General features: G+C 34.7%; 2 protein-coding genes and 1 long non-coding RNA gene across 7 annotated transcripts in view; 1 reads left to right on the plus strand and 2 right to left on the minus strand.

Annotated features, from left to right (window-relative positions):
- Positions 1-6702, plus strand: part of LOC127837934 (E3 ubiquitin-protein ligase SMURF2-like) — a 71503-nt gene extending 64801 nt beyond the window's left edge. For all 3 annotated transcript variants that reach the window (XM_052365391.1, XM_052365392.1, XM_052365393.1), the window contains 3 exons: positions 2190-2391; positions 2935-3019; positions 3243-6702. In XM_052365391.1, the coding sequence (XP_052221351.1) occupies positions 2190-2391; positions 2935-3019; positions 3243-3342 (387 nt within the window). In that variant the 3' untranslated portion in view covers positions 3343-6702. The remainder of the gene's footprint in view (positions 1-2189; positions 2392-2934; positions 3020-3242) is intronic.
- Positions 122-2368, minus strand: LOC127837938 (uncharacterized). 3 transcript variants are annotated; one of them, XR_008029547.1, is made up of 2 exons: positions 2090-2368; positions 122-1178 (listed from the first exon to the last, which is right to left on the minus strand). It is a non-coding gene; the product is annotated as an uncharacterized LOC127837938 (long non-coding RNA). The 3 variants fall into 3 exon arrangements; XR_008029546.1 differs by having other exon boundaries at positions 122-1913; XR_008029545.1 differs by having other exon boundaries at positions 122-1983.
- Positions 6703-9141: 2439 nt separating the features above from the next.
- On the minus strand, positions 9142-13938 carry LOC127839293 (THUMP domain-containing protein 1-like). The gene is made up of 3 exons (XM_052367570.1): positions 13836-13938; positions 11074-11292; positions 9142-10453 (listed from the first exon to the last, which is right to left on the minus strand). The coding sequence occupies exons 2-3, from the start codon at positions 11269-11271 to the stop codon at positions 9512-9514; spliced, it is 1140 nt and encodes a 379-aa protein (XP_052223530.1). The 5' UTR covers positions 11272-11292; positions 13836-13938; the 3' UTR covers positions 9142-9511.
- Positions 13939-22077: the final 8139 nt, after the last annotated feature.

Raw genomic sequence — 22077 nt, forward strand, 5'->3', positions numbered from 1 at the left:
AATTAAATTCTTTCTATCCACAGGCATTCCTTCAGAATCTTTTACAACATGAACTGAAATATTTAAATACAGAAAAAGCTGAAGGCTTTTTATTCAAAGTTATCAGAAACTGGAACATTAATATGTTCAATATATTTATTTGTATATTAAACATGATATAACAATGTATTTTGTTGAGATTTCATTTTAAAATTAAGTTATGTTCCTGCAATGAGCAGTATCTATTGAGTTGTCCTGAAGATTTTCAGTTGTATAATTTCCTTCTTCACTGACTGACCATGGCTCTTGTGTACTCCTTGTCCACTGACTGACCATGGCTAGTGTATATTCCTTGTTCACTTACTGACCATGGCTAGTGTATATTCCTTGTTCACTTACTGACCATGGCTCTTGTATACTCCTTGTCAACTGACTGACCATGGCTAGTGTATATTCATTGTTCACTTACTGACCATGGCTAGTGTATATTCCTTGTTCACTTACTGACCATGTCAAGTGTATATTCCTTGTTCACTTACTGACCATGGCTAGTGTGTATTCCTTGTTCGCTTACTGACCATGGCTAGTGTATATTCCTTGTTCGCTTACTGACCATGGCTAGTGTATATTCCTTGTTAACTTACTGACCATGTCTAGTGTATATTCCTTGTTCGCTTACTGACCATGGCTAGTGTATATTCCTTGTTCACTTACTGACCATGGCTAGTGTATATTCCTTGTTCTCTTACTGACCATGGCTAGTGTATATTCCTTGTTCACTTACTGACCATGGCTAGTGTATATTACTTTTTCACTTACTGACCATGGCTAGAGTATATTCCTTTTTCACTTACTGACCATGGCTAGTGTATATTCCTTGTTCACTTACTGACCATGGCTAGTGTATATTCCTTGTTCACTTACTGACCATGGATAGTGTATATTCCTTGTTCACTTACTGACCATGGCTAGTGTATATTCCTTGTTCACTTACTGACCATGGCTAGTGTATATTCCTTGTTCACTTACTGACCATGGCTAGTGTATATTCCTTGTTCACTTACTGACCATGGCTAGTGTATATTCATTGTTCACTGACTGACCATGTCTAGTGTATATTCCTTGTTCACTGACTGACCATGGCTAGTGTATATTCCTTGTTCACTGACTGACCATGGCTAGTGTATATTCCTTGTTCACTTACTGACCAGGGCTAGTGTATATTCCTTGTTCACTTACTGACCAGGGCTAGTGTATATTCCTTGTTCACTTACTGACCAGGGCTAGTGTATATTCCTTGTTCACTTACTGACCATGTCTAGTGTATATTCCTTGTTCACTTACTGACCATGGCTAGTGTATATTCCTTGTTCACTTACTGACCATGGCTAGTGTATATTCCTTGTTCACTTACTGACCATGGCTAGTGTATATTCCTTGTTCACTAACTGACCATGTCTAGTGTATATTCCTTGTTCACTTACTGACCATGGCTAGTGTATATTCCTTGCTCACTTACTGACCATGGCTAGTGTATATTCCTTGTTCACTTACTGACCATGCCTAGTGTATATTCCTTGTTAAATTACTGACCATGGCTAGTGTATATTCCTAGTTAACTGACTGACCATGTCTAGTTTATATTCCTTGTTCACTTACTGCCCATGGCTAGTGTATATTCCTTGTTCACTTACTGACCATGTCTAGTGTATATTCCTTGTTCACTTACTGACCATGTCTAGTGTATATTCCTTGTTTACTTACTGACCATGGCTAGTGTATATTCCTTGGTCACTTACTGACCATGGCTAGTGTATATTCCTTGTTCACTTACTGACCATGGCTAGTGTATATTCCTTGTTCCCTTACTGACCATGGCTAGTGTATATTCCTTGTTCACCGACTGACCATGGCTAGTGTATATTCCTTGTTCACTTACTGACCATGGCTAGTGTATATTCCTTGTTCACTGACTGACCATGGCTAGTGTATATTCCTTGTTCACTGACTGACCATGTCTAGTGTATATTCCTTGTTTACTTACTGACCATGGCTAGTGTATATTCCTTGTTCACGGACTGACCATGGCTAGTGTATATTCCTTGTTCACTTACTTACCATGGCTAGTGTATATTCCTTGTTCACTGACTGACCATGGCTAGTGTATATTCCTTGTTCACCGACTGACCATGTCTGGTGTTGCTCTGCAGTTGATGATTGGAGGCCTGGGCAAGATTGACCTTAACGACTGGAAAATGCACACTCGATTAAAACACTGCACGGCAGACACAAACATCGTCAAGTGGTTCTGGAAAGCCACAGAGAGCTATGACAACGAGATGAGGGCACGTCTGCTGCAGTTTGTCACTGGCAGCTCACGGGTACCCCTGCAGGGATTTAAAGCATTACAGGGTACAGTTGTTAAATTAGAATAAGGTGTTTCAATCAGTATTTGTTAATGTCGGCATCAAAAGGAAAGATAAATCTTATATAGGAAGGAAAAATATGAATGAAAAAATAACAGAAATGAACAAATGAAGCAAAGATTTTGTCTGTTGTCACCCCTTTAAAAAATCCTAAATATCCTTTTAATTAAAAAATTTAACCAAATATTTAATGCCTATATGTTAAACACATAATTATGTTGTAGCCTTGCAATTTTACATGTATTGATTGGATTAATCAATAAAATAGAAAACTAAAAGAAGAAATATTATAGATTTTGATCAATGTTTGTCATCTGCAAATATCCAGAATGAGAAAAAGAGTATATGTTTTAAGCGGGAATGTTGCCATGAGAAACAGGCTGATTTGTTAAAATTGCTTATGACTTGAATCTTGTTTAAAATGAACATTTTACATACTAAAAACATTCTATCCTTTATAAAAAGTGTTTTCATGTGCAAATATTGTCATGCATATATATTCTGATTTTCACAATTGTGTTGTTTTCAGGTTCAACGGGCGCTGCTGGTCCACGACTGTTCACCATTCATCTTGTTGAAATCAGCACCGACAACCTGCCAAAAGCACACACCTGGTATGTGATAGTCAAATATATGGCCACTCTGTCATGGATCTTAATCTTTTCGATTGAAGTTTATTATGAAATTCTTTACAAAATGTTACCTTTTGAAAGGTACAAATGTCAAATGCGTGCATAAGACATCCTATGAAATGTCCTGAAAGATGAACATTTGGGTTTAAATGTGAATTTCTATTCTGCAGCTATTTTGTTTATAAAACTGTTTTTGTCTCTCTAGTTTCAACAGAATTGATATACCACCGTACGAGACTTACGAAAAACTGTATTCCAAACTGACTTGTGCTGTTGAGGAGACATGTGGGTTTGCAGTGGAATGATTGGAGAATTGTGATGCATTCTGGGACACATCAAGACTCAGCAGTTATCCGTCACGTCACTTCCTGTTTGAGAATCATGGTTTATGTTTTATTAGTGCTCATTAAAAAAGCCAGTGCACATAATGAAAACAAAGTTTACTCAATCAATCAATATGTTAACAGCGCATTATAAAATCTTCAGGACTATTAATTGAATGGCTATTACCTATTGGCATTTGTTATAAATGGATACACATACACTTAATTTAAATATGCACTCATTTGAAAAGGTGTTTTATAGTTCCTCTTGGTAAATTCCCTAAATATACAGATAACATACTTCTGACAACATGTCTTACTTCATTCCTTTAATTTATCTCATTTGTTCATGCAAAGGATCATAACCTTACCTTACCCTATGTATTCAGAGAACTGTGTAAACAAATCTTCAGTAAACATTTAAGATCAGTATTTTTTAGGTAAAATCTCATGAGTTTTGTTGTCAATAGGGGGCACTATGCCTTATTTTCCTTGGTCCATCCCTTACATTGGTCTGGGAGTGTTATTTGTCCGCTTCAAATAACCGTCTAGAAATGCACAAAAGATGATGTATTACAATTGTTAGGAGATTTAATTTATTTTCTGTTTTTTATATTAATGATTATTACGACAAGCATGAGTTTTCTGGTTGTCAATGAAAAGCAGGTAATGTTTACTCTTTACTGGATATGTGATTATTGTCAATCTGCAATCTACACTTAATTGTATGTGTATTTTTAAGATTAATTTGTAGGATTAAGAAATGTAATGAGTCAATGATTTGTGGAAAGTGTATTCTAATAATTCAGTAGCAAATCAATAAAGGATAATAATTTCAATCCCGAAATTATTTATAGAACAAGCACATGCTTAGCAAATCTTGGCAACCAATCATGAGGCTGTCCCAATGGGAAAAAATGTCAATGGCAAAGATAATAAATTAAGCTTAATCCAGCAGAAGTTAAACGATTTCAGATTTAAATACTGTTTTTTTCTTTTTTTTTTCCAAGAAAACACATGTATTAGAAAATCTGTGCTTTGCACATTTTTTTTCTAATTATTAATTGATTAATATTCAATAAGAGAGCTAAAATGATGGTATACATGTTAATACTTTGTAAAGAACATTTTTACTATGTACAAATGTAAACAATTTTTGAAGTCCAGAAATGTCATCCAAGTTATCCAATTCAATTTGTTGGTTAAAACAGGCACATAATTCATACTCAAATTGAAACCCTGTTCTAAAAACTGAACAATTACACTTAAGATTTAGTGTTTAGTTTAAAAAGATGTGATATTTACCATAACAGTCAATATAGAGTGACAAGCATGGTGCTTTATTATTTGTCTTTGAGAGATTGTATTTTTTATGAAATATTGGATATTACCAGCATTTTCAGGGGAAAAAAACTAGTGAGATTGATTTCATAGTTCATAGTTTTGTATTAATACAAATCACTTTGTTTAAATTGTAGTGAAAATGTTTTATTTATTTATTGTGAAATGTGACCAGATTTTGTTTGTAAATAGTTTAGCATAAGTTTGAGTATATGTATTGACTGATTTGTACATAATTTATTTGATGAATGAAGAGTAAATATTTTTGTATGATGTATATGCCTGCATCAAGTGCACTTACTGACAGACCTAGAGTCTTTCACATTTTTGACACATATGAGAGACATGTTTGGTTTGGTTTGGCAAAAAATCAAATTGATCCTATTTCACTGTCTGTACCATTTGTGTGTGTATTTGTATTTGTCTTTCACATTTAATTAAGTATCCATTGATTAACATTTGACCAAAATGCCAGTAGATTGAATGTGAAATTGTGCCTGTAGGTGAACGTGTGTTATTATTCTCTCCTTTTGTAATATTTTATATATAATCCCTACACCATCTAAGTCATTGTGTCATTACACTGGATCATGACATCTTTAAGCATATTTTCATCATACAAAGCAAGGAATTATGCACTTAGGTATCGTACAAAATTTACATTTTGGCGTTTAATTGCCTAATAGTATTTCTCAGTCTACGCTTGTATAACTCTCAAACTGGGTGTTTCATACCATTTTGTATTTCATAACTTGACCAATGAAATTGAATATTGCAGGCCAATAAAATATACATTTTGCCATAACTCAACTTTACTCAGTGTCTCATTAATTGTGTGTTTATATGTCAATTACTGGTTGGTTTGCCTGAAATACATGTTCTGTAGAGGACAACCACATGTTTATGCATTTAGGACTTTAACTCGTGTCCATTGTGTACTGTGTATGTATTTTAATGTTAAATATTCTGTGATTGTAAATAGACCATATCATTGTATATACATCATTATATCACACACTGTCTGTTGCCAGATGATGGGACTTACATCCACCTAGTGCTTTGGCAGGTGTCCATACTGGAATGTGCTAGGCAATTTTTGTTGGAACATATTCACAGACTCATAAAAGTTTCTGAAGACTGTCACAAAGGGAATTTATCTTAAGAAATTTAACTTTCACTTGCTGGATCCTATAAGTCATGCACTGTTTTAATGTTTTCAATAAGATCACTGTTTTGATCCAACATATTATTTTCAATATATGGATAATTCTAGTGCATTATTTATGTCTTCATACTTTCAATGATGTTGCATTCTGTGAATATGTTCCTTCATAGAATCTTACCGTGTTTAAGTGACAAACCTGCAAGAATTTAAGCCATCATGCATTTCATATTTCACAGTTTTTAACTCTTAAAAATTAAGTTTGTGTTTTTATGACACTGATAAGTTTTATACAGGTTTTATTACTTTAGTTGTTCATTTGTCACAATCCCATTCTGTGTTTTTACCAGCACATTTCACAGTGTACATTTTAAACCAATAGTTAATTTGATTGGGATTCTTGAACTGTAAACTCAGATACATTTTCACCTTACAAACATTACAACTCGTTTTATCTTCCTTAACTTATACTAAGTAAATGTTCTTGTGAATTTGATGGTACATTATATCATGCCAAGCAAGACAAAGTATACTAGACAATGGCTATGCACCTGGTATTGAAAAGCCTTTTTGAAAAAGCAAATATTTTTAAATACAATTTTAAAAGCAGCACAAGTATTCTGACTAAATGGTAACAGATTGCAAAAGTATTCTTAATAACAAAAATACAGCTGCCCATGAACAACATCCTACAAAATTTCATTTGCACTAGAACACCTCACATTTGTGGTTTAGCAAAAATGAAGTGTTTGTGATTAATATATGTGTATATGTGTATTAATTTAATTATAAACTATTAGAGATTGCAAACAGTTATTAATAAATGTGAACATGTCTAACTGGTTTGTTGTTTTTGGTCCGTCAGTCCAGGACATTTCCCTGAGGAAATCTTCCAATCTGATGATAAATGTACTGCATTTGTATTTTTAAAAACAGATTGAATTACTGACATTCAGACATTTAAGTTTTACGGTGTTAAGTTTTTATGCCCCCAGATCGAATGATAAGGGGGTATATTGTTTTCTGCCTAGTCCGTTTGTCATTGTATGTGTGTTTCTGTCCCAAAACTTTAACCTTGCTCATAAAATTGGGTCTATGTTCTTTAAACTTCACATGTGCATGCATCTCATTGAGGTCTACCATGCATCTCATTGAGGTCTACAAACATGGTTTGAGGTCACTAGTTCAAAGGTCAAGGTCACTGTGCCCTTTACATTCAAAATATAACCTTGTTTCTACAATAGCTGCCGCGCGGCAACAAGCAGTAGGGGGAATTGTGTTTCACAACACAGCTCTTGTTTCTCTGTGATATCAAAAGTTGTAGGCAAAACCATGTAAATAACTTAAGCAGCGAAGGTTCAAAAAGCATTATATTGTATGATTAATACAGTTTACACAACTCTGGAAAATGCAAATTTGAAATTATAATTAATGTCCATTAATTGCAACTATCAGGTTTCGAGGAGTGTGTAGAGATTCCAATCATCTGATTATTTGCAGCTTGTAGAATCTCTTCCTAATTAAAGAATCAAGTCAAGTAAATCATATTAAATAGGCCGTGCAACAGATTTTTGCATGTATTGAAGCATGTCATTAAATGCTTTATATTGATTAATTTAACAATTTGACCTAAAAATCTACAGTAAAAAAAACAAGAATACAATTTAAAAAAAGGAAAAAAGTAACCCTCAACAGGGCTCGAACCACTGGAGTCCTGGAGTAAAAAGTCTCCCGCCTAGACCATCTATGTTCATGCTTAGAGCGGATGTATTTTTTACCTATATAAGCAATCCTCGTAGTTTCCCAAAATACCACGACAACAACAGAACTTTCCAATTTATTCAATCGTTTCGCGTCGCACGACGCTTTATAATGTTCAGGTTTTCAAATCGTCAAAAGATGCATATAATTGACATTTAAGAGCGTGGTAAATGGTCAGTATTACTTTTTCCTCAAAAATATCATAACAAAAACGAAAATTTGCAAATCTGAAACAACTTTGTTTAATTTTATCAATTTACCAAAACGTTGGACAGCCCCTTGAAGATGATTGAAAATCTGTTCAGCACATATTTTGACATTCTGATGATCAGTTGATTTATTATGCATTATTTAAGAAATAAATCTCCATCAGCCAATGCACAATGATTTGGAGTTTTGATTATTAGAAATTAAACCATTAGTGTTTGTAACACGAACATACAATGAGATGTTTCTTATAAGCTGATAATACAAAATCTTTGGTTTCTAATGTGATAAAGCTTAGCAATTGAAAAGAGAACAAGCAAATTTGTTGAATTGATATCCCCCGCCAATATGCTTCTGGACATAAACATTTTTCTGGACGAATGGACAACACCCTTTGACCTCAATGTGTGACCTTGACCTTAGCCCCTAGGATTATGGGTGTTGAATGTGAAGCACCCCCAGATGATTGAGAACTATGGCAAGTTTCATGGCTCTTGCTCATGTGTTAATGGAGATACAGCTCTAAGCTTATATTAAAAAGCATGTTTTCAAGATACAAAGGGCCATAACTCCGTTATTAACAAATGGTGTACAATGCCATTTGGCGTGCATCATCCTCTTAAAAATATATTTACTCATACCAAGTTTCAATGAAATCCACCAAAGCAGTTCCAAGATATGGCTCAGAACAGACAGACAGACGGACAGTGCCAAAACAATATCCCTCCGCCTATGGCGGGGGATAACAAGGAATGTTTGCATTGCTTATGAGATGTTTCTAATAATATTGTTCCTTGAGTACAGGTAGACAAGCAAAAAAGTGTTGGCATAATGATTCTTTATATTTCACTAATACAAGGTAAAATGCACAAACCAACAGTACTGAGGTTAAATATTTACCAGTAAGCAATATTTTTTCCAGTTTGTGACACGATAAATTTTGTCAGTTTACCAACTCATACTTATCTGGGTTCACTGGTTTATTAGTACTAAGTGCACATACTAACTAATCTTCGCATTTGTAGTCCAGCGCTCTACTGTCGGAGCTAGATTTAGGATTTTGACCCTGATATTTGTACTTAGCTTTTTTGCAAAACTAATTATTTGTTTGTTGTTAACAATATTTGTATTTTTTATTTCTCTTTTATACGAGTGTTACAATCTCTTTAAAGCTTTCCTCCTAATTAATAGATTTAACCTCTGCGCTTATTTGTGGTTACTATGATAGTTCTATCATATCCCTGTCCCCTATACAAACCAGGTGATGATGGTCTATTATAATAATATATAGTGTTATAATATAACAAAGATAACTTTTAAGTCATTATTGTATATTTTCTAAGACATATTTTTATTGTTAACCATAAAATATTATGAGCTTTTAGAAGAAAATTTCACTGAATTTCATATAAAAAAAAAGTTACACACAAACAATCATTCCAGATCTGTAAGGATTTTAATATTGGGAACTACTTAACCAATAGCAAAGGTAGTTTCCGCCGATAACATTATTTCTTCAACAATAAACAACATGTTTTCAAACAAAAACATATCTTCATGCTGTATTCTCTAAGCAAAATCTTGTGAACCAAAATGCACTTAATAACAAAATTATGCATTATCAAGTTATTATAATCAAAATGTGTAGTTTTTCATTCACTTGTCTGATAATGTTCCAGTCTAACTAACATCAGCGTCAGCTGATTCTGTCGTTACAACTGCAGGATTACTATTACCATCAAGTAGCTGCTGTTCAATTGCAGGACGATCATTTTCAACATCTTTACGATCAATACCAACAACAACTGGTTGACTCTCTGGATCACCCGTTTTATCATTCACATCAACTAAATTGCTGATTGCAGTGTCCCCAATTTTATGCTCAGATTCAGGTTTTTCATCTGATATATCTTCTCTTCCATCTCCATCATCTGGGACATTTAGCTCATCAACTGAATTTTCCTTCATAACTTCAGACTTTTCTTTGCCACTTTTAGACTGATCTCTGTTGCCTTCTGTTTCTGACTTTCCAGTCTTAATAACTTCATGAAAATTGTATTTTCTAAATGTAAAGAAATCCTTCACCACACTCAAGCAACAGATATTTCTAATAAATTCCACAATCACGACTAGTTCTGAGTCATCATGACACAATCTATGAAGAGGATTCATCTCATTAACTAATCTACCAATCATAGGCAAAATTGCTATTCTCTGAATTGAGTTATTGTTCCTGATTTTACAAACAGACGTGTACCTTAGTCCGACACCAAATGCTGTTTGAAAATGAGGTGTCAAAACAACCTTCATTGCAGGTTCAATGTTTTTCATGTTTGCCTTGCAAGTTAAGTCCACAGGAATCATTCTCTGTGCATACCTGGCCTTCTGTGTATGTGTGGCCATCATGTCAGTGAAGATGTGATGTGCCAGTCCACATGGATCCTCCAATGCTGTGCGGATGAAAATCAAGTTCTTGAACTTTGTGTTGGTGTTCTGAAATCGCCTCTCTGTCTTGGCCAGTTTCAGGATATCTGACCTCTCCTTTTCCAGAGCTTTCTCAATGTCCTCCTCCTCTTCCTCTCCACTGTCATCGGAGTCATCTGTCTTCTCTGTTGTGGCAGTCTGTAACAGAAAGTTTGTTTGTAACTATTGTAATTATTAATTGTGTTTTGTTTTCTTCTTTAAATATATTTAAGCCTCATTCTGAGAAAAAAAGCACAGACTCTGTAGAAAGTTAGCTTATTAATTTAGAGACCAATACACTGCAATAACATTAGAAGAAATACATCACTTAAAATAAGAACAATAGCTTTGTAAAATACTTGACATATACACCTACACAGCTTTTCAAGCTTTATTCTAGGGCAAATAATGCAGTAATGCCTGTATTAGGATCACTAGAGATGAAGAGTTTGGCATATCTGCACTTCAAGAAGATTATATATGTGAAGTTTGGATTTAATTGCTTGAAAAAGTGTAGAAGTTTATTCCACAGACATTTAATGCTACTTAGCATAATGACTTTTTCCAAGGGCGCATAAACCAGTAATGTACAGACCAGTGCCCTTTATGTGTCTTTCACATCTACATTTCATGGTAATGAATTTTTTTAAATTTTAATTCAATTGCTTGATAAATGTAGTAGTACTTTGCTCCAAATACTTATACACTAGTAATTTTGTGCAGACTTGTATACATAACCCCTCCCTGCATCATAATAAACGTGACAGCCCACCACCAACCTCTGGTCCATACAGGGTGTCTGCATACTCATTGAGGATGTTATACATCTCTCTCACAGTCTCCCGCTCATACTTGTTGCACGTGACCAGGAAGCCTTTCATGCCAGCATCTAAATCATTCACAGCCTTGAACTTTTTGCCTCCCCCTGCACACTTTTTGTAGTAGGATTTGGGTCTCTTTCGTTTTGATTCACTCATTGTGAATATCAAATGTGAAACCTGCAGACAAAAACAACAGAAAACTGTCATTTTTCATTCTCTAATTAGCACATCTTGTATGTCTCTGGTCCACAATATATATAGCTTTTTTTTATCATATTGCCCACATTGCCCCAAGGATCATAATGATGGTGGAAAGTTGTTCGTCATAACACATTGCAGCCATCAGTTTTGATTGTTACTGTTCAAGTGACAAATAAGCAACTTAAACAATAAGCTGTCACAGTGTATCCCCTGCCATAGGTGCATTTTTATTGAAATGGTATAGTAAATCATCTAAACATTATGTTAATTCATCTGTAAAAACTTGAGACAAATCCTTCCAGTAATTTCAGAGAACTTAAAAACACAAGCTTTAGGGGCCTATATACATTTCATGTTTGAGAAACTTCAACGGGCAGGGCTTGCACTAAGAAATAAATTTTGGAAGTCCTGACTTCTTGCCCTTTACTTATGGAAGTCCCAATCAGAAATGTTGGAAGTCCAAACAACTTAAATGGTGATGTTAATGGAATGTCAACTGTGTAAATGATCACTAACTCTTCCCATCCATTTTGGGTAACTGTACATCTGTGAAAGTAACTAGATATATCATACAACAAGGAATGAATTTTTCTTTTCTCACAATGAATTGCTCAATGCATAATAATACAGACATAGACTAAAATGGCGCTAAGGAAGAAAAAATAGCCAATTTCATAACTGACTTGAGCTACATGTAGCATCCTATGACACGCATTTGAGATATGTAGATATCATATTTCTTTCCGGTGGGGGGGGGTTGATATTTCATGACATATATCATGATTGAAATGCATGTTTATCTTTCAGGTACCAGGGGTTTTATCCACAATATTATTAATTATAACAATAATTTATATTGACACATTTGAAGTCTAAACAAACATTAATAAATTTCACCATGAAGTAGCATTAACACCATTATGTTGATTAAAATGTTAAATTATTATTGTTATTAATAGCATTTATTTATTTAACACTTTATGTCAACTCATTTATTAATTTTAACATTGTTGACAGTTTCGTTGGGTCGCAGAAATAGATGACAATATCAAAATTACGCTTTACTTGCAGAGTGATATATCCTCCTTCCAAACAAACCTTATATTTGTTGAAAAAACAACTATCTGCCCTTTTCATGTTACAATTCGTCTTGATTTAGGACAGACAGCGTTTTAAAGCTCATAAATCAAATACAACACAAATATGTTTTACCATGCTGTATTTTTTAAAACTTTGTTTTGGAATAAAAAATAACCGCATATTCGCATTAAAAAAAAGATGATTAATTTAATTTTTGGTAGTTTGAATTAAAATTCACTATTTTTCAAACAAAATCATAACCAAAGAATTCAGAAGTTAAAAAAATGTACAGTGCTGATTTTGATTACAATCGAGTGTGATTGTGCCTAACCAAGCGTGACCTCAGAGATAATCTTTCACAGCATCTTACTATTGTCTGCAACAAAAAGGCTAATTAGTGATCTGATAACAAACAATGCCCTTGGGGCTTGTTTGTACAAAATGTGTTGATTTAATATGCTCCAGTCATGTACTGGTAAGGGTGTTATCTGTGTATTCAGATCGATGTTTCTGACGATGTATACGGTGTTGATTGAAGCATTACTTTTAATCGACAGCTTACGTCATGGGTTGCTATTTTCGGCATATGACCAATTTTTAGGAAGTACAGTGGACATCATGGGGTTTTGTTATTGGCGTATGGAAACAATTATCGGGCATAATATACGGCCGTACGCCACTTAGTGCAAGCCCTGTACGGGCCATTATTCTGCCAAAAATCTTATATATAAAGCCCAAAATCAGTTCTTTACAATAATCTTTACATCATCCAGCTGTGAAAGTTTGTGCAAGATCTAACCTGTAGTTAAAGATGAGTTAAAATACATTACAAGCTTTAGGACATTGACTGACAAGTGCAATTCTTAATGCCCCTCCCCCCCCCCCCCCCCCAATTCCTATAGGCATGCAAATGTGACTTCTAGATTGTTACAAAGTTATTTGTTTGATTTGACCTTGTGACCTAGATATTGACCTTATTTGTCTAAGATTGGAAATATCATTTGGGGAAAAATGTGGTCCATGGTCTGTATGGTCCCTAATTCGCCTTGATACTGTACCAACAGCTTTGCCTTAATACATTTAAAGCAATTGGTAAATACTACAGCCCTTATATTCTTACAATCATTGTAAAACATGTACATGGAGGAATAAAGATTACTACAAAACATTATAGCTATGTGACCGGAAGAATTATATTATTTTAAACATTTACATGTGAATTGAAAACATCCGAAAACATCACACAATCCGAAATAGCACATATCGAAACATAACATAAAACTATAACCGTAGTAATTGTATGGAAAAAAACAAATTCATAGACCATCATATACGATGATTTGTTTTTAAGTTTTAGAACAATAAGTAATAAATTTTAGGTATTTTAACTTATTTAAGACATTTTTTTAATTATTTTTAAGTCATGTTCATGTTCTTACCAAATAAATGTGACGTTAGAACTGCAAATAATCTCATTCGGTTACAAACAAGTAATCATCATTCCCATGGCCGGTCTGGCCGTTGCGGGGGGGGGGGGGGAATAATGGACACATATATATACTCCGCCAATAAGGTTTGATGTGGGCTGCTGGGAGTAGCTCATTCATTGGGAGGGACGTCCATCCTTTCACATTGTCCATTAACTGTCTAAAATGTGAGCTAGTCATTATATTCAACATAGTTTGCATAAACACATATGACCAGTGATTTTCCTGCCCTTTCCTTTGTCTACATGACAATTGAGAAGTTTTGCTAATGAAAAGAGGAGATATGTACATCAGGGTTATGGAAACGCGCACCTGTTGTCTACTATGTTAACATTTGCAGACGGACTTCAGGCCCGTACCCAGGCCATGGGCCCAGGGGCCCGGGCCCCCCCAGCTGGCTGTCGAACTATGATTTTTTTTAAATAATCGGCCCACTGCAAATTTTTCTCTCGTGCAAGGGCCCACAGTACACTTTCCCTCAATACAAAAGAGCAGCTATGTTTTATTGTCCCTGATAAACAAGGGGATTAACGCTCGCAAATCGAGACTAGAAATGGCGCGGCAGAGGCCGACGCGTATCCCCACGCCGAATGTTTGACCTAGGTGTGCCCCAGGGTTGGTAATGGGGCCATGCATAGCTGAGATTGACCGTATTGTCATAAGAGAAGTTCATCATCAATTAGAAGTGAATTGGTGTAGAAATGAAGAAGTTATAGTAAAAGGCAATTTTGGGTGGGTGTGACATATGTGGGCAGGGCGCCCCAGGGTTGGTAATGGGGCCATGCATAGTTGAGATTGACCGTATTGTCATAAGAGAGGTTCAGTATCAATTTGAAGTGAATCGGTGTAGAAATGAAGAAATTATAGTAAAAGGCAATTTTGGGTGGGTGTGGTCTATGTGGGCGGGGCGCCCCAGGGTTGGTAATGGGGCCATGCATAGTTGAGATTGACTGTATTGTCATAAGAGAAGTTCAATATCAATTTGAAGTGAATCGGTGTAGAAATGAAGAAATTATAGTAAAGGCAATTTTGGGTGGGTGTGGTCTATGTGGGCGGGGCCCCAGGGTTGGTTATGGGAACATGCATAGTTGAGATTGACCCTAATGTCATAACAGAAGTTCAGTATCAATTTGAAGTGAATCCGTGTAGAAATGAAAAAATTATAGTAAATGGAATTTTTTGGTGGGTGTGGCCTATGTGGGCGGGCGCCCCAGGGTTGGGATTGGGGCCATGCATAGTTGAGATTGACCCTAATGTCATAACAAAAGTTCAGTATCAATTTGAAGTGAATCCGTGTAGAAATGAAAAAATTATAGTAAATGGAAATTTTTGGTGGGTGTGGCCTATGTGGGTGGGGCGCCCCAGGGTTGGGAATGGGGCCATGCATGGTTGAGATTGACTGTATTGTCATAGGTGAGGTCCAGTATCAATTTGAAGTGAATCGGTGTAGAAATAAAGAAGTAAATGTAAAATAACCTAAAAAAATGAGTGATAATTTCTGACGCGGCCCCACCCCAACCCCTATAACTTTTGACCCAGGGGTCAGATCAAAATTCCAAATAGTGCACCGTCGCACATATGCTCATAGCTACCATGTGTGTAAATTTCAAGGTTCTAGTGCTTTTAGTGTAGGAGGAGATAGTGGCCAGGACGGACGGACAGACGGACGGACAGACGGACGGACAGACGGACGGACGGCGGAGATCACCACAATATCCCCACCTTTTTTTCAAAAAGCGTGGGGATAATAAGCCTCTAGGCAATGTTTTCTTATCGCCTTGTAAACACATCCCCAATCAGTCCCCCATTGTGATCATGAATGCTTCATCTATCGATGGTTGATGTAACATGTATTTTGATACGTGCAGCGAATGGAAGCAACTGCAACTCGTAGACTATGGTCTGATAATTGCCAACGCAAGTTTTTTTCCTTCTTTGAGAAGGCCCTAGACGTATTTTTCCCTTCTAAAAGTTTAATTGTTTTGTTTGTTTTTTGAAACCTTTTATTGGGAATTTTTAGGTCCCAATATATACTTTTTGCATTGAGAATAGGGCCCTGAATTTGAACCGGAACAAAAACACTGACAAAGGTATTAAAACTGAGTATTTATAATTTTTGAAAGGAAATCACTGAAAAAGACTACGATGAGATAGTTAACATGTTTGTTAAAAAGAAAAACAGATTCATAAATTTGCCGAGCAACAGATAAGAATTTGGTAGAATTCAATATTTAAAATAATTGAGTACCGAGAATTGAGTAATATCAACCTATTAATGGCTCATTGGTAAAAAAATGAAAATTGAAACAACAAATCGATCTCATTATATAAGTTAACCTGATCCAGTGTAGAAAAATATTGTATAATTAAATTATCTCTCTCTTTTTATTTGTTTGAAAACAGTAAAATATGTTAAATTGATTATTTAAGACTTTCATTATTCGCCAAAAATTAGGCGTTTCGCGCAATTTTTTTCCTAAAAAATGGCAAGGTCTTTCCCAAAAAATCAGATATAAAAAAACCTGTGACGTTATTGATTTGTGAAAAAAATGGTGGAAGCAATACGAGAGTTGATGTGGATAATCGTCAGTTTAAACCTGTAAGTTTCGGAAATCTAAAGCTTTTAATATTGTTGTGAATTCATACCATTGTTTAAAGCTTAAGACTTCCGAAATGTGCTGATTTACTTGTTATTTTCCATTAATTCATATCACAAAATACGTTTTTTATAAGCATTAAAATTCACCTTGCAAAAAGCCAAATTAAAAAAGTACATATATAGGAAGGGGGGACCCCTCCCAAACCCTCACCGGTTGGGCCCCCCCAGTAAAAAAATCCTGGGTACAGCCCTGGACTTTTCAAAACGATAGTTTTCATTACAAACAAGTAATCATCATTCCCATGGCCGGTCTGGCCGTTGCGGGGGGGGGGGGGAATAATGGACACATATATATACTCCGCCAATAAGGTTTGATGTGGGCTGCTGGGAGTAGCTCATTCATTGGGAGGGACGTCCATCCTTTCACATTGTCCATTAACTGTCTAAAATGTTAGCTAGTCATTATATTCAACATAGTTTGCATAAACACATATGACCAGTGATTTTCCTGCCCTTTCCTTTGTCTACATGACAATTGAGAAGTTTTGCTAATGAAAAGAGGAGATATGTACATCAGGGTTATGGAAACGCGCACCTGTTGTCTACTACATTTGCAGACGGACTTTTCAAAACGATAGTTTTCATGAGAAAACTGAATGATCAACCATATTGTGTGTGAAAATAACGAAAAAATACATGGGCATTCGTGTTTTAATACCTATTTACCCGAAGAAAAAACATTTTTTAGAGGATTTTTCGTTTTGACAGCTACCGGCAAAAACAGTCTCCGACGGAAGTTGTAAATGAAAATGCGCGTGCTGTGACTAGCGACTTCAATGATTATTTTTTTAGATAACCAATTGATGTTATACATAATTTTGAAGGGAATTACATCACTAGTACAAAACTGAAAAAAAAATGAAAATCGGTTGAACGTAAGTGGAGTTATCCCCCTTTGAAAATTTCAAAAAATGTGATTTTTCTGCTAAAAACACATTTCAAGCTATTTAATTAGTACTTAGATGAGAACTAAGTGATTATATGTATAATTTTGAAAGGAATGACATAACAAGTACAAAACTGTAAAAAAAAAAGAAAATCGGTTGACTATTAGCGGAGTTATCTCCCTTTGAAAATTGAAAAAAAAGGCGATTTTTCAGGTAAAAAACACATTTTGAGTGTTGAAATTATAAATGTGATATTATGATGCAGAATACAAGTTGTCTACTGATAAATGTTAAATATGTGAATGTCAAAGTAAGAAAATAATATAAACAATCACATTTGCCATAAACAATAATGGCAAACTACAGTCAAACACAACATGTCTGTAAAATCACACACTGACAAAAAAAATGTACAAAATAAATGCAAGTATTCTGACTTAAAACATGTGGTAATAGCTCCCCTTCTGTTATGTTAATGTCGTTCACTAATCATTAAACAGCAGTTCAAGATGCATTTGTCTCACCACCTTTCTTATATTCTAAACACGGATCAGCACGTCACCATCCTGGAACTCATCTTCTAGCCTTGCTGTGTAAATATCATTATCATCCTCATATTTCAGGTTGAACCATTCCGGAAAGCCAGGAACCTATAGAACAGTGGAAAAAAAATTTAACATATTTATTTTAAACATATTGAAAGAAAACATGTATTCGTATGTGTGCTCTTGTTAGCTCACTAATTACTATTTTATTACATGAAATTGATTTATTATACAAATACTTATGCTGTAATGTTATATGTTAGGTTATTTATATTGTATTAGTTATGGTCGCCGTGGCATAATGGATATGGTGTCCACCTAGTGACAAGCAGGTCATGGGTTCGATCCCCACTGTGGGAGAGTTCTTTAGATCTCCCCCATAGACACCAAGTACTGGTTCTAGTCCCAGGAAATGGACTCGAGGCGTTTCAAATAAGCCTTAGGCTTTCTATGCAATCGAGCTTAAATAAATAGGTTTAAACTAAAAATTAAACTATATTGTAACACAAAGTTGTCAGTCCAAATGAAGTTTTATGTAAAGCACAGACACATGTTGTTGTTTTGTTTTTTTAAGAATACCTGAGAAATAACTGTTCCATTGTACCATTTGTACTGTCCATTTTCTTCTATAAATCTGTGCATTATATTTCTACCAACCAAGTCATGTAGCGTTTCAGATGCAGGAATTTCATTTGCTTTGTTCATGAGTATAATTACATTTTTTTTTAGTTCCTCGACAGATAAGCTTATTCTTTTTCCATTTATGATTGAGCTCATTTTGTAAATATCGTCACTACATTGTTGTTTAAAAACATTCTTTCTAAATCTTAATTGAACTTTTAAAGCTTCTTCTTGTTCAGTTTTGGATTTAATTTTATAAAGTGCATCTTTCATCTGTTGTTCATTCTGCCATAACCCATAAAAAATCATATCAAGTGTTTCTTTTTCTAGTTTAGCAATTCTTCTCCTTTCCATATTTTCTTTCTTTTTGAAATCGTCTAGCTGCTTTTCAAGGCGTTTTGCATGTATAGTTTCTTCTCTTTGTTTGAATTTAATTTTTTCATTTTTTACCTCCTTGCGACTTTGTGTTATGATTTCATGAGCATTGCTATGTTCAGCAAGCCATTCTGATGTTTTGTTAAGTGAGAATGTAATGTGTGATTCCATAGTTATTGTATTAATGTTGGGTTTGCAAGACAGCAGATGATCTACATAAGAAAAAACACGTTCAGGGAATTTATTGTGTTTATCTACACTCTTAGTTTGTATGAGATTTAGGTTGACCAATGCACCACCAGGAAGATGTTCTTTATAATGATTTTTAATTAATTGAGCGAATGCAGGTAACATAACACTGAGAATAACAATTACATGCTTATCAATTTCCACAAATAAAATCCTCAATGTGTGTTGAGGCATATTTAAGGTAATCAGCAAGTATAATCAAAGGCTCATTAAACATAGATATACTAATTTCATTGTTTTCAAGCACATTCCAAAATGGTGTTGTAATAAGTTTTGAAACAAGACCGAGAGCCTTACAAACTGCTACAAAAAAATCTTCTTTTAAATCATGTAAAACAGATGCCAACAGTAAATTAAGGTTTGGTGTTTTGTCCAAAAATTCACACATATGATTTAAAAAGTAGTAAATTTGTCCAGCATTTGTGAAAAGAATATTAAATCGATTGCCTTTTAAAGGCTGCAATGGAAATGACATTTTTTCTTTTTTTAAAGTGTCACTAAGGAAAGTTAAAAAGTTACTATGGCAACCGTTCTTTGCATCACCCCGTCTTGCAAATGCTTTGCAAGATGTATGAATAAGCCGTATTGTACCTGGCTGAGAAGGTTTATCAAAATGTTTATTTAGTATAGGAATGTCATTGTTGAAATGTAATTTTTCTGTTTCTATTTAATGTTTTTTGAGCAGTTTCAGCTAAATGAACAAGAGTGTGGAGTCCACAGTTTTTTTTTATTCATTTTAGAATATGCAATTTTTTCTTCTTCACAAAATGAATCATAATTATTAAATACTTCTGGTAATATAGAATTTCTGTAATCTTGAAGTAATTCATTAAATTTCTTTTCAGTTGATGCACGATCGGACATAGTATTTTTTATATTGACTAATATTTTGTTTCCAACACCATCAGAAGAAACACTCTCTATATCTTTGAGTATGTTTTTAAATGTATCTAAAGTGTCATCACTTGACTTTGTTGCCATTTCTTGCAAACCCAGAAGAGTGTAATGACCATCATCATCTCTTGTTGCAAATGCTCCCCATTTAATGCCATATTTTGAAGTTTCATCACTATGCAAGGTTGTATTTTCTTTTGTTACTAAATCTGCCATTTGTTTTTTTGATATTAATCCGCGTTCAATCGACCAATTATGAATTGTTCCAACAGTGGCAATTTATTTGGCTTAATATTTACTAAATTAAGAACTGCTGACATTACTTGTCCAATTTGTTCAAATGCTACATTGCAATTTAATAATGAATATACACATAAATGAGCATCAGTGCTGTAAGTTTTACTTTCTTCATCAAAAATGATTGCCTCTTTAGTCTTTTTAAGTTTACAGTTCTCAACTTCCAATTCAGATAGTCTTTCATTTAATTCTTTTATTTGTTTGTTTTTGTCTTTAGCTTGCTTTTCAATTCCTGCTATTGTCATGTGTTTGGTTATCATATCATCTTAAGTGTAATTTTTTTCATGATAATTTAATTTCTGACATTTCTCTCTCCAATAAATCTCCCTACTTGATGTTCTTTTTAATTGTCTGTTTCTGTCTTGTATTATCCTTGATTGTTCATCTAAATTGTGACATAAATTTGTGTTCTCTTCAATCACAGTCTCCAATTCATCTTTCATCTGCAAATTCTCAGAATTTTTTCTCCCAGTTCACTTGCTATACTTAATACAACAGTGCATAGTGTTTCTGTTGATTTTGGATCATTAATTGGACAGATCTGGCTAAGAGGTTTTGAGTTAATGTGTGCACATACATGCCATACGTCCCGGATTGTCCGGGACAGTCCCGGAAATGAAGAACTTGTCCCGCTGTCCCGGAAATCTGTCAAATGTCCCGGAATTTACAAAATCCATACATACATGTACCTTATCTAAGGCTTAACTGCACCTCGAATCTGTGTATATCTGCAGCGTCTCCATGACAATGCCTACCCGAATAGGCAGACTACGCTACGTGTCAAAATCTATCAATTAACAGGGGTCCTGTTATCATATCGATTGTCTCACGTTCGCGGTCAAACCGAAAAGGCGGCATTGTTTAATGTGGTTGTTAATTGACTTTTATCAACTACGTCATTATTTCCCGCTGCGTAAGGGCAAATGATAGTTGTTTACACATCTGAAGTCCAACATCGCTGATTAAAAAATTAAAAGCAGTTTATGTTCGCACGTTTAACCGACAAAGAAGTTGAGTAAAAAAGTAAGCATATAAAAACGTCATCCTGTCCGGATTTTAAGTTGACGATCTACCGGTACTGTTTTGTTGTATTTGTTTTATTGTGATTGGTTGTATGTATTGTGAATTGATTTGAGTTGACGATCTAACGGTACTGTATTGATGTATTTTTTATTATATAAATGTTATAAATGAATAAAGGCGTATCAACAACTACGCGTTACACACCGGTCTTAATAACAATAACGCAGTGACGTAACCATCTATGTTTAGAACGCCTAACTGAAAACACGTGGCTTGTATCTAGTAACGGAAGTAGTAATGTTTAATTTGACTTTAATAGATCAAGTGTATTTCGGATAGGCTTTCGAACTTTTGCAATTAACGATGCGAAACAAAAGAAAACGTACCAAAAATGCATATGTCTATAAATATCGCTACATTTTATACATGTCCCGGAAAATCGGCAAAAGTCCCGGACAATTTAACTCAATGTCCCGGAATTGGTCTGAAAAATTATGGCATGTATGTGTGTGCATCTGATTTGACTTGATTTTCAGGACATGTGTATTTGGTATCCATTAATCTATTTAAATTTTCTTTTCCTTTGTGTGACGTAGTAGCGTATTTACAAACATCACCGGTAATTCGGGTACACCGGTTATAGG

This window comes from Dreissena polymorpha, chromosome 7 (genome assembly GCF_020536995.1).
Source record: "Dreissena polymorpha isolate Duluth1 chromosome 7, UMN_Dpol_1.0, whole genome shotgun sequence".
NCBI lineage: Eukaryota > Metazoa > Mollusca > Bivalvia > Myida > Dreissenidae > Dreissena > Dreissena polymorpha.

What these genes read in the sequence shown, in the direction of transcription:
- LOC127839293 (XM_052367570.1), bottom strand. Translation starts at nt 11,271, where the DNA reads ATGAGTGAATCAAAACGAAAGAGACCCAAATCCTACTACAAAAAGTGT. An exon ending in ACACCCTGTATGGACCAGAG is followed by an intron (nt 10,454 to 11,073) that starts GTTGGTGGTGGG and finishes TTTCTGTTACAG; the next exon opens with ACTGCCACAACAGAGAAGAC.